Source organism: Bactrocera neohumeralis, chromosome 6 (assembly GCF_024586455.1).
Source record: "Bactrocera neohumeralis isolate Rockhampton chromosome 6, APGP_CSIRO_Bneo_wtdbg2-racon-allhic-juicebox.fasta_v2, whole genome shotgun sequence".
Lineage (NCBI taxonomy): Eukaryota > Metazoa > Arthropoda > Insecta > Diptera > Tephritidae > Bactrocera > Bactrocera neohumeralis.
The window spans coordinates 75,227,829-75,241,689 of record NC_065923.1 but is presented as its reverse complement, the minus strand read 5'-3'; the positions used below and the strand labels follow the sequence as shown (position 1 = coordinate 75,241,689).

At 37.4% G+C, this 13,861-nt stretch overlaps 1 protein-coding gene across 2 annotated transcripts in view; it reads left to right on the top strand.

Annotated features, from left to right (window-relative positions):
- LOC126761787 (glypican-6) overlaps positions 1 to 13,861 on the top strand; it is a 140,247-nt gene that overhangs the window by 119,530 nt on the left and 6,856 nt on the right. For both annotated transcript variants that reach the window (XM_050478171.1, XM_050478172.1), the window contains 4 exons: positions 869 to 1,033; positions 3,749 to 3,980; positions 8,371 to 8,527; positions 8,670 to 8,936. In XM_050478171.1, the coding sequence (XP_050334128.1) occupies positions 869 to 1,033; positions 3,749 to 3,980; positions 8,371 to 8,527; positions 8,670 to 8,936 (821 nt within the window). The remainder of the gene's footprint in view (positions 1 to 868; positions 1,034 to 3,748; positions 3,981 to 8,370; positions 8,528 to 8,669; positions 8,937 to 13,861) is intronic.

The following is a 13,861-nucleotide window of genomic DNA, read 5'->3' as shown; positions in this document are numbered from 1 at the left end:
TGCAGCAATAGCATAATGCAACAGCAGCAAGCGTGCGCACGAAGGTGATGGTGTTAAAGGTAGCGGCGTTGAACTCGCGAACTCGCGTCTTAAATGGCTGCACTTGAAGCGCGACGCAAAGAACGCGCGCGCACATACAACGCTTCAATAAAATATGTATGCATGTGTATATACCTACACGCCGCGCTGTAGTCCCTGCTAAAGGCTAAGGTAAATAAGCTGGTCAGCCAAAAGAACAGCGCGCAATGAGTACACGTTGGCAGTGAGCGCTTAACAAGGCAGCCTTTAAGCATGTGTCGCACGAAATTGTATTTACTCTTGCACATATGTACATATGTGTGTACATTTTTCAATATTTATGAACACTTAGCTACCACTGTCCACTCTGTTGCATTGCGCATCGTGTTTCACATGAAGCGCTAGCAGCGAACTCTTAGGAAGCGCTCCGCCGCATCCCGTATACAGTGGCATTTCGTGGAAGCGCGTCCAAACACAAAGCGCGCACATACATAAATATGTATAATTATCAAGATTACGCAAATAGGGCTTGCAGCGCGTCATTAGTTACTTAAATACAAATGAAATCATACCGAATTTCTTCGCTGCTCACCATTATGTGAGTAAAAAAAAGAAAAGCAAATACAATGCAATATCTTCTTAGCGCTCTATGCAGCCTTGACTCCTTTTCCTGCTTAGTCTGCAGCCTAATTTCACTGGAATTTTTAGTAATCATACAAATATTTACATTTCAATTAGCAGCGTTGCATTTTTAGTTTCGTTTCAGTATTATTTTTTCATTATTCTTATTTTCATTTGTTTTGCCTACAAATACTTACTAATCCTCAACTATTTTTTCTATTTTTTCCAGAAATGGGTCTGCGCTACTGTGAAACACCCTCGGTCGGCACTTGTTGCACGTTCAACATGGAAACGCGTCTGGCGCTGCAATCGCGCATGCAGCTGGAGAAGCAGTCCAAGGAGCAGATTACGAAATTGTCGAATGCTTTGGCGGCGAAGGCGCAGAAATATAATTGTAAGTAGACAAATTGATATTTCTTTAAGGAGCACGAAAACTTTGCTGAGCAAAAATGTGAGAGATGCGATATAAATGCAATTAAATAAGCAAAAATGCTTGTTCTTAATGCCTGAGAACCTGAAACTAAGCAAAAATCTGAAAATATAAGCCACGACTTCAGGTTTTACCATTCATAAATTATACTCTTCTCATACGGTGGCCCGAGTAATCGCCCTTTGCGTATGGTGAATTGAATAAAAAATTGGTATAAATTGCAATAAACTGGCATAATTGCTAAGAGACGGAGTATTGTATATTAGCAACTCAACTCACAACTTATTTCAATGTCACGCGATGAGTAAGAGTGCTGAATCGAACAAGCAATTGGTATAAATTCCATGGATTGGCATAATTGCTTAGAGACAAATTTTATATTATTGGCAACTCAAGCTCACTACCCTTATACAACTTATTTCAACCACACTCGATGACCAAGAGTGCTGAATTGAGCAATCAACTGGTATAAATGCAATAGATTGGCATAATTGCTTAGAGACATATTTTATATTATTGACAACTCAAGCTCACTACCCTTATACAACTTATTTCAGCCTCACTCGAATACCAAGAGTGCTGAAACGAACAATCAACTGGTATAAATGCAATAGATTGGCATAATTGCTTAGAGACGGAATATTCTATTACTGGAAACTCAACTCACAACTTATTTTAGCCTCATTCGCTGACCAAGAGTGCTGAATCGAACAAGTAACTGGTATAAATGAAATAAACTCGCATAAATTACCTGGAGAAAGCATAGCAAGCGGCGCTGACAGTTTAAATGTCATACATAGAAGCATAAATCTAAAAAGCAAATGGTATAAATAGCATAGACTGGCATAATCGCCTAGGTAAAGCTTAGTAGTTGATTCTAGCGGTTCTAAAACTTCAAAGAAATGTCATAATTCTTTACAGGGGCACGCCAGTGTTTATTTGTGGTTAAATGGGTGTCAGAAATTATATAATTTCTACTAATTCAGCGTCGTGTACGCCGCTTAGTAAGCCGAAACCAATTTTATGTTGCCCAAATAACGGCAGTGCAACATTTTTCAATTACACGAAATTTAAATTTAGAGTACGCACAGCAAGGCAAAATTTCGAGGGCGCAAGCCGAAGTCGCTGCTTGAAAAATTGAAACATTACTCCGCATACGCCTGCTTAATCTTCTCTGACACAATTAATTTGACACCCACTTGAACCCAAAAACAAAAAAGATGGATGAGCGGCAAAGTAAACGAGCGCGCGTATAGCAAAGGGTTGCGCTTCGTCTAACGGCTACACAAATCTGTGGCATGTCACATGACACGCTGTCAATGTGTAGTGGCTCTGTGGCTGCTGCTTAGGCGCGACCCTCCACAAGTGGCTACCCAATGAACCGTTCACCCGTTGCACGCGGCGTGTTGCGCATGCGGCGCACTGCAACAAATTGCGGCATGCACAGACTCAACTCATTTGTTGCTGTTTATTAAATGTATGTTATTGTTGTTGATGTCGTCGCATTACACCGCTTGTTTGTGTCAACAATCTGAACGCTGCCGGATGTGAAGTTTTCCAATTATGTTCGATTAATGCTGGGCGCGCGCTGAAACAAGGCAAATCTAATTTGCTATGCCCAAATAAGTAATATACAAATTTAAAACGCCTAATAAGCGCGACGTAACGTTGGTGGATATCTCGAACGCATGCGCCAACTGAAATGGTACAGGCTGCCGCGCGACTTACTTAACGCCCATCAGCCACCATGACGGATGCTAGTTTTTGATTTAGGTTTTGATTACTGTAAACGTTTCTTTAATTAACATGATTTCCGTTTAGTTATTTATTAAGTTTTTATACCCTGAACAGCATAAAATCGATATATAAATGAACAGCGTGACGAGCTGTGTCGATTTAGACATATTCGGCCTTCTGTATATGAGCGGTCTAGTTCCTTAGTTTTTAAGATATCGATCTGAAATTTTTGCACGCTTCATTTTCTCCCCAAGAAGCTACTTATTTGTCGAAATTGTCGATATTGAACCACTATAGCATATAGCTACCATGCAAACTGATCGGTCAAAATAATCTCCTTATATAGAAAACTTTTTTATTTGAGAAGCTATCGTCACAAAATTTGGAACGAATTATTATCCAAGGCAACAGCATAATCTCCCACGAAATTGTTCAGATCGGATAATTCTATGCTATAGCTACCATACAAAGTGATCGATCAAACTGAAGTTCTTGAACGAGAAACTCTTTTATTCGGCGATATATCTAAATGAAATTTAGCATGACTTGCTTTTGAAGACAATAGTATCATCTCCCAAGAAATTGTTTAGATCGGACTACTATAGGGTATAGTTGCCATACAAAATGATCGCTCAAACTCAAATCCTTATATGAAAAACTTTTTTGTTTGACAAGCAATCGTCACGAGTTTCGCCATAGATTATTTTCTATGGCAACGCTACTATGTCCAGAAAAATTTTTCGAATAAAACCACTATAACATATAGCTCCCATACAAACTGGCCCATCTTAATCAAATTTTTGAAGGAAAACTTTAACCTGTTAAGGTTATTTTAGCTTCGGTGTAGCCGAAGTTAAAGTTTTTGCTGTTCATTTTTTTTTTGTTTTTGTAAATAATTTTAAAATTATCATTTTCTCATTATCATTCTTTTGTATTTTTCAGCTATCTTCCGCAAGCTGTTGGGCGAATCGAAAGAGGAGTTCCACAAGATGTTCACACGCACCTATGGCGTTATCTATCAGCAAAATTCCTATGTCTTCTCCGATTTATTCAATGAATTGGAAAACTATTACACCCGTGGACGTGTCGATCTGCTGGAAGTGATGGACAAATTCTTCAACACGCTCTACCAGAAAATGTTCCAAGTGCTGAACGGACAAACGTTTGAAGAAAAGTAAGTACGAGAGACGGTTTTTTGGCTGATTTTTTTAATAAATTTTTTTTTAAATTTTTTTATCTATTTTTTTATTTTTTTTTTTAATTTTTTTAAATTTTTTTTCTAATTTTTTTCTTTAATTTTTTTTTTTTTTTTTTTGTTTTTTTAATTTTTTTAATTTTTTTTTAATTTTCTTTTTTTAATTTTTTTCTTTTTGTTTTTAATATTCTCTAACATATTTGTGGGTCTGGGAGTCTTCATGCTTTTTTAATATTGATTAGCGATTGTTTATAAACTTTTAGCTTAAATTTCCGCAGACAGCTTTCAGTTAAAATAGATTTTTAGGTTATGACTTTTTGTCTAGAATATGACTTTTAAATCAATGTTTCAATTAGTTCACATTCCATATGATTTTAAAACCAAGTAAGCCATTGAACTTCACAAAGAAATTAATATGTAATGTGGTTAAAGGAATTAGAGAATAAAACAAAGTGTCCTCAACTCTCAAGAAATAACAAACTTTTAGCTAAGGGCTATGGCAAACACGTGACCACAAAGAAACTGATACGAATTCTGTATATTTTACTGTCAACAGCACCTTTTAGACAAAAGCGTTGCCACGCACCAAAAACTCACAGCATTGGCTTAAATTTCTGAAACTCACACACACACACTTACATACCCACTTATATTAAAGTCTGCCTTCATTTACTGCTGATTACTGACTTTGAGCAACGAAAGTGTGTGGGGAAACAGTGATGGCCAAGCTTGTCACCGAAAGTCAAGTACCATGACAAACAGCTTAAATTACCGCTTTGATTAGCAAACGGAGCACTTATGAGTTATGTGACTTTGTAAACTAATGCACATACATACATATATACATATACATACATATATAAATACAGACATATTCAGAAGCCACCATGAGCTTGTAATTCTTCAAGCAAAATACCAAAAAACAGCAGTGAAAGAGTAAACGAGCATGAAAGGGTCAAGTTCTTGCGGAAACAGCGCTTGTTAACACATACATTTCAATGTAAAAGCAACGGTCAGCGATTGGTCCACAGCAAGGGCGGTCGAACCGCAACAGCTCGTGTTACCCACGCGTGCATTTCGGTTTACCAAAGCGTTTAAAATATTGCAAACAAAGCAAATAAGCACTTTTTTCGCAGGCTATGAAGGAAATAACGGTGAAATAGTGTGTGAAAACAATAAACAAAAAAAGGAAAAAAGAAAAACAAAAGCAAGAAAACAAGCGTTAGCTCATATAACATCCTTTACAAGAAAAATGTTGTCATACAAGGAGTTGATTTAAAGGTTCAGTTTGTATGACAGCCATATACTATAGTAAACCGATCTAAAAAATTTCTTGACATATTATACAGTTGCCTTCACTAATAAGTTATGACAAAATTCGTTAAGATATATTGTCAAATAAAATAGTTTTCCATACAAGAACTAAATTTTTATTGGTCAGTTTGTATGGCAGCTATATGCTATAGTTGACCGATCTGAAAAATTTCTTAATGTATTATAGCTTAGCCTTTATTAATAAGCTGTGCCAAATTTTGTGAAGATATCTCATTAAACAAAAGAATTTTCCATACAAAAAACACAATTTTTTTGGTCACTTCATATGGCAGCTATATGTTATAGTTGAGCGATCTAAAAAATTTCTTCAGATATTATCGCATAGCCTTCATTAATGAACCGTGCCGAATTTCGTGAAGATATATCGCTAAATAAAAGAGTTTTTCATACAAGAACTTAATTTTTATTAGTCAGTATATATGGGAACTATACGCTATAGTTGACCAATCTGAATTTTTTCTTTGAAATTAGTACCGTTGACTTGAGTAATATTCCATACCAAGTTTCATGAAGATATTTCGCTAAATAAAAAAGTTTTCTATACAAGAACTTGAATTTGATCGTTCATTTTGTATGGCAGCTATATGCTATAGTGAACCGATATCGCCGATTCCGACATACATATGTCCAATTTCTTATAGAAGAAAGTACGTGTGCATAATTTCAGATCGATATCTTAAAAACTATGGAGCTAATTGACAGATATTGACTTTGTCTGTCAACAGACCCTGTTCAGGGTATAATAAACATTTGCATGTGAAAATGCTTGCATGCATGTACGAATTTATATATCTATATATGTATGTATCCGTTCAACTGCTTGAATTTCACCACTCTGGCAGGCATTCAAAAGTCCACTAGCAGCGAAAGATGTAAAAAGCAGCGGCAAAATAGCCAAAAGTCACTTACAACGAATTTGTTAAAAGGCGCGTTGACATGTGGGCTCATAGAAACATATCCAGATGCATGCAATAACACACAATTGTTTGTACTATCATATATGTATGCTCGTTTAGTTGCAAATATACGCACACACACACACGCAAATACAATGTGTAACCAAGCACACCTCATTCATAAGCAAATAAAAGCGAAAAATGGCCGGAAGCGCGGTGACTGGGCCAACAAGCCGCGTTCAAATGATCTTAAACACACAGCGTATGCAAACGCATACACAAAAATATACAGTATACACTACTATAAAAACCGCCTGTATTGTCCCAACACAGCACTTCTCTCTCCTCGCTCTTTCTAGCGCTCTCTAAATACTCGCAGCAAAGTTTTATGGCCTTGGGGGCGGCGTTGTAAATATGGGAACTGCAAGAGTAATAAAATCAACAACAACAACAATGAAGTACAGTGCAGCCCTACAAGTGCCGCAAACATTTGGCACACACACTCACACCCACACACGGGCATACATAGTTAGCATCTTGCACTTTTTCACACCTCCTGGAAATTATTCAATATGATGGCCCTTAATATACATACTCACAAGCAAAAATATAGCGTGTCTAGCTTACACTAGCCTCAGCAACTCTCTTCATCTTTTTGTTTACTTTTTTGTTTTCACTTAAAAGTCCAACAATCAACGCTTTATTGCGCACGCTTTTGATTTAAAATTCATCTTTTGTTTACTTTACATTAATTTTATTGTTGTTTTTGCTTTTCCAAAGGGTTAAGTGCAAGCGTGAAGCACGTATCTTTTGCTGTTTTCATTGCTCGCTCTTCCTTTGTCATCCTTGAACTAAAGTGCATTCTGCTGGGTCTTAAGTGCTAGAGGACTCGGTGAATGAGCGTAGATTTGAAATTTAAAGAAATGTTTAAAATAAATCTTCAGGTAAGAAACACTGGACGTCTAAGAAACGGCTATAGGTCTGATTTTAGCAGCCTCGAGTTCGCACATAACCTAAATATTTTAGAAAAAGTAATTACTTAAGTAAACTCATCTTGTAAAAGGCTCTGGATGCCTAAGAGAGACTACATATAAGTTCAGTTTTAGTGAGCTTCAAAAATGTCGTAACCAAAAATATTTAAAAATTGGTATTCAGAAAGTAGTTTTTAAGTGAACTCATCTTATAAAGGTCTCTGGATTACTAAGCCACGACTAAAGCTCCAGTTTTATAAAACTCGATTACTCACCTAACGTGAAATATTGGAAAAATGGTATTCAGAAAATTAATTTTCAAGTGAAAACATCTTGTGAAAGACTCTGGACCCCTAATAAATGTCTATAGGTCCGGTTTTAGCAAGCTCCAATAATTAGATAGCCTAATATATGGTTAAAGTGGTGTTTAGAAAGTAGTCTAGCGTAAGGTTCATAGAAGAAGAGTATCTTATGGTTGAAGAACTCGTTGAATAACCATGAAATTTATATTTAAACCTTTCTGAATCGAAATCAACTCTCGACGCCTAAGAAAGACTATAGGTTCAGGTTTATCGAGCTCCGAAATTGAGATTTAAAAATTTTTGAGTTGAAACCAGCTTATAAAAGACTCTGGATGTCTAAGACACAAGCATAGATCCGGTTCTAGCAAACTTGAATACTCACATAACTTCCGTTCCCACGATCGTCGGGTCTAGAGAACCGGAACGGATTCGAATTTTTATACGGCCAAGGACTGTCAACTCGGCAGAGCTCTGCCGCTACAACAACAACGACAAGGACTTGGACTGTCAACTCGGAAGAATTCTGCCGCTACAACAATAACAACTCAGATAACCTAAGTGGTTTTGATAAAGTAATCTGGACGAAGGCTCTGTATTGCGCCCTTAAAAATATCCGTGGGTTTTACCAGCGGATTCACAAATGTTCCAGAAAGATGTTTTGGGCCCGAATATGTTTCAAATCTTACGAAAATTGTTTTTGTCGAACTTTTCTTTGACTACTTCGATGGATTTTTCTTCTTCTTATTATTATTTTTTTATTTTATTATTATTATTATTATTATTATTATTATTATTATTATTATTATTATATTATTATATTATCATTAAATAAAAATTCATTTATTTTCTTTTCTCTATATTTCAGATTCCTAAAATGCGTCAGCGAACATATGAAAGAACTGAAGCCGTTCGGCGACGTGCCCGACAAACTGGCTGTACAAATCAAACGTTCCTTTGTGGCGACGCGCACCTATTGGCAGGCGCTGCATACAGCCGCCGAAGTGTCGAAGAAGATGATGAATGTGAGTTGGAATAAAAACAAAAAAAATATTTTCTTTTATGCTCCGAAAATTATGTTCTACACTTTACAAAAAAAAAAAATTTTAAAATTAAAAAAAAAATCAAATAAAATAAAATGACTTACATTTTCCTTCCTCTCCGTAGGTACGTCTAAACGCCGACTGCACGGCCGCGCTCACGAAAATGCAACACTGCGGCGCCTGCAAGGGCTATGCGGAAAAGCCTTGCACAAATTACTGCGTCAATGTGATCAAGGGTTGTCTGCACTTTGTACACGAATTCGACACGGAGTGGGAAAATTTCGCCGTCGCCATGGACAAGGTTGCCGAACGCTTGCTGGGCTCCTTCAATATCGTTATGGTTGTCGAGCCGATTAATATCAAAATATCTGAAGCGATAATGAATTTTCAGGTAAGTTGTATGAACCGCGTGATAAAAGCATGATTAAAAGCAGTGGAGGGTTTCAGGAGGGAGGTGTGTTGTCAAAACCCTTTATCAAACCAAAATCTTATACTTTAAGTGAAATTTACAAGAATTTATGAACTAGCTTCAAAATAGAAAAATATGTTGGCCGCAGACCCCCTCGAAAATCTATTCTGGTTACGCCACTGCTTCGAACAGAAATAATTTTCGATATTTCTATGAGCATATAACATATATAGATATATATCGTCACCTGAAATGCAAATCCAGGTATCATCAAAAAAATCGAAATTCAGTTTTTTATTGCTTACGTCTTACTACATCAACGTATAACTAATATATAACCAGTTTATAACCATTATATAACCAATCAAGTTTTGTTTCAATAAAAGTTATCGTTTTTCCTTCGCCTCTAAACTTATGAAAAGTGATGTTACGTTATTTTGCATTTTAGGTGACGATATGTATATCTATAAATAGTAGAACCCCGCCATTAGCTGAGCGAAATTCATTCAGAAAAGTCGTAAAATTTAAATCATATGCGATCGTTAAAATCGAAGCCCATTAATGTCCTACTTTGAAGCGTATTAGATAAAATTTTGTGAAAACTAAATATAGTTTATGCCTACAAGCCGGTTTTAGATTTTAGTTGGGTCATAAAAACCATAGCAGAAACACCCGCGGTAGTTGACAAAATTTTAAGCTTTGATTTTATGACGCTTTATTAATGTAACTAGTTTAACTGTTTGGCTTAATGAATTTTTATTAACCATTTAAAGTGTTAATTTTACTTAGAAGCTTGTATGCTTCTAATGAAGCATCTAAAGCTTGATTTAACTTGTTGAATAATTTAGGTTAGGTTAGTTTAAACTGCCACGCTATACATAGACCTACTGGCTCTTGGTAATGGCAGATGGAAGTTCAGTTTATAGGAGCTGAAGTATTCGTCATACAGGACTTTGCCTTGAACCACGAAGCTCCTTGATAATTAAGACGAGGTCTAGTCATAGCTAAACAGAAGTGTAGGAGGTGTTCCAGACTCTGTCTCATGCCTACTTCCCTGCACTTTTTGCCTTTATCGTCAATACTACCGCCCAACCGAATCGCATGTGATGCCAGACAGTCTAGCAGTCTTCTCGAGACCGTGTGACTAAAAAGTATGCGTGTTTTTCTTCGCGGCTCTGTCCTTTCGCAGTCCTTTTCGCAAAGGTTTCTGCCTGAAAGAAACTGTAGTATGCCGGAAGGTTTAAAGATCGCCTGAGATCCAGCTCCGAACAAAGAATCTCGGTTCCGACACCGTTGCTAGTTATCTCAGGCGCTTTCTTGGTCGCATAGACTTCCGCCAGAGAGATACTTCAGTATTCTGGAAGCTTGAAGGATGGCATGAGGTCCAGCTTTGAGAAAAAATTTTCAATTCCGACACGTTTAGCGTTGTTAGCTATCTCAGCCACTTTCCTGAGCGCAATGACTTCCGTCTGAAAGATCCTGCATTATTCCGGAAGCTTGATTGCTGCTTGAGATCTATCTTTGAGCAGTAAATTCCGGCTCAGGTCCTACAAGAGTATGCTCCGGTCTTCCTTCCATTTCCCCGTTCTATTTACGCAATTTTGTTTTGAACCACGCCTTTTCGCTTTCATATTGCCCTATACTAAACAAGAACCACCAAATTTATTTTCCAAAAGGGTTTTCACGTGCAAACGGATAAACATCTCTTCAACTTATTTTAATTTCCGCTGCGCATGCGCATACTAACTGTTAAATCATGCAAAAAACACCAGCACCAGTTGTCTAATCAAATCTAGCGCCCATCAGTTTTGGCCGCGGGTGCGCCGCGCCTGCTACTTTAATGTCTTCACAGTAGCCCACACGCAAACGGTCGTCAATGTGTTGTCGCTGCCAGCAAATCAAAGTTTTTAACGCTGCGGATGCCGTTGCTAATGACTTCGAAGGCTTTGAACTTTGTTTGCTTTGGCTGTTGTTGGTGTTGCTGGCGGAAATTAGTATAAATAAAATTTATATATTTTCGATTTTCGCTTAATTAACATTTAAATTTATGGCTGCTCGGCTGGTACGCTCCGCGCGTATCATCTGCCAAATTTAGCCACGCTATAATCATTTTCCTTTCTTCTTCTTATTTCTTCAAGTTTTGCTCATGCCATTTGAATCGATATTCGACATTCACTAGTCGCTGGGCATTGTTTACACTCCATTTGCTAATTAAAATTCTACAATCGAGCTTTCAAGTTTCGCAAATTTATTACACCGCCTGCCTCTGTTTACAAACTGAACGTGTGTCAGCTGCTCTCAGCATCTCGCGCGCAGTAGTTGCCACATTGACTGGCTGAGTCAGTGCAAATTAAATTGCTCCGTTTCTTTTGCACTTTAATTTATTTGAACTTGTTGTTACTCAGTTTTATTGAATGCTTGCGTTGTTTACTTTTATTGCGATTTCGTTTCTCTGATTTTATTATAATTACGCCGTGTGTTTGGGCTAAGCGCTTTGATAATTTGTTTATTTGGTTTATTTGTTGTAATTAAATTTACATTCCTTACTGCCAATTCGCGCTAAAATTTATGACGCGCGGCGCTTTTCAGGATGCCTGTCGGCGAATTTTCTTCAATTTGTTTTTATTTCCGTTTTTCGCACCTTCGCTTTGATCCGCCAATTTTCGGCGTTCCTTTTGATTTTGCGCTGATTTGTGTGAAATTGTAAACAAAACAAAAAAAGAAACCAAAAATAGCTCACCTGCTGGCTCAGTTGGCTATGTGAAATTTATGGCCTCAGCGTGCCGGCGAAAGGTGTTTTCCGCAATTTGACAGCTCAATTGTATAGGGTGATCTATGTATATCGAGGCTCCCTACTTTTTTTAAAACAAGAAAAAACACTGAAACTTCACATTTAATGAAAATGTTTATTATCATTCGAAAGAACATTCTTCGGCATTTTTGAAACTGACTTTTTGAAGATTATTTCATTCAAATGTTGGCCGCGACTACGTCTCAGATGGTCCATCCGTTGAGCCCAATTTTCGATGACTCGTTTGAGCATTTCGATTGGTGTTTTGCTACAAGGCCTGAATCGAAGCGGGATTGGTCGTATAGACTTTATATTTTACATATCTCCACAGAAAGAAGTCTAGCGGTGTGATATCACACGATCTTGGTGGCCAATTGACCGGCCGACAACGTGAAATTATCTGCTTAACGTAGTGTTCTCTCAATAAATCCATCGATTGTTGCGATGTGTGGGAAGTGGCGCAGTCTTGTTGAAACCAAATGTTGCCGATATCACGAGCTTCATTTTCAGTCATCAAATAGTCGGTTATCATGGTGCGATAATGGTCGCTATTGACGCTTAAGTTCTCATCGGCATAATTTTTTGAAGAAATATGGACCGATGATTATTTTACTGGCCCACAAATCACATCAATCCGTGGCAGTTCTTCAATTCCTTCAGTTTGCGCTTCGTTCCAAATGCTTGTTTACATACCCATTGAGCCAGAAATGGACCTCATCGCTGAACAAAATTTGGCTCGAAAACGTCGGATCTTCTTGGAACTGTTAAAGAGCTACTAAAGCGAAGCGATGTCGCTTGGGAAAGTCGATCGGCTTCAGTTCTTACACAAGCTGTATTTTGTACGCTTTCAATTTAAGATCTCGAAAAAAAGTACCTCCACTTGGATCACCCGTTATTTTCGTAACGCATGCCATAATTTATTGCCCTAAATTGCTCTATTTAGTTCGCGTTGTTTACTTGTGTATTATTTTTGGCGCGAAAATGGGTTATCTGCAAATATTATCTGCAGCAAATTTTCCTATTGAAAATTCATAGAAATCCGCTTAATTTATTGCTGGTAAACAAGATATAACATTTGGTTAGTTCTCATTTCGACTAGCGGTTTATTTTGGTTGAGACCTTGAGCAATTGTTGTGTAGGCAGATAAATCAGTACTTCAAAGCAAACACGACGGGTGTTGCACCAATAAACACAGCCATTATGTAAATTTTTAAACAATTTTATTCGCTTTACGAGTTTATAGCGAATACGTAAGCAATGGAGATTGTATAGGCTGTCTGTTGATAGAGAAACGTAGGTAGGTAGGCTTAAAGATTCTCAAAGCCAATTGTAAAACCACCGGGACTAAAATGCTCACACTTTATTATGTTCTCTCTGAATGTTCTATAGTCACTTGTCCTTTCACCTCTGAACCACCAAGAGCTCCTACTGAAGTTCATCAATATAAAAAGTTTTACTTTTGCAACCTCTGAAACATAATATTTTTACCAAAGTCGCAAGACTTCGCATAAAATTTATGCCATAAAAGCTGTTCTATAGTCTTTTCTTCTACGACCTCTTGTCAGCTGCTACAATAGTTATTGTATGGTATCGCTGGCTGCTGATATGTCTGCCAATTATACAGGGACCTGTAAGCAGTCCTATTAGAGTTCATATGGCACTCCTTTTTGCATTTTAATGGACCGTATGTGCGGCTCATATTCCATTCATGCCACGTTTGCCTGATTGTTGAACAAATTAGGAATTTGTCCACCGAGACTCAACTAAATCTTAACCAGAGCCAGAGGCATATAAATTACCTTTTTATACTTTTTTGGCGTCTAATGGTAGTGTGGTGCCTGCTCTGGCTAGTTCGCCCAGAGCTAGGAATATCACTATATCCTTGAACCCATTGCAGGTTTATCGTGAAATAGGTAACTAGACCCCATAGCAGATCTAGACATTCTTTCGCTATCTTTGATTTAACCCTAAAATACTATTGTCATCTGATTAGTAGAGGGCATAACAGACCTAAGGTCGCGGTGTTTTCCTCGTTTATCAAGAGACTATAGTGATTCGAAAGTTAAAAAAATTGGTAGGCAATCTGTAATCGCTGTGACCGCTTAGAAGATACTGC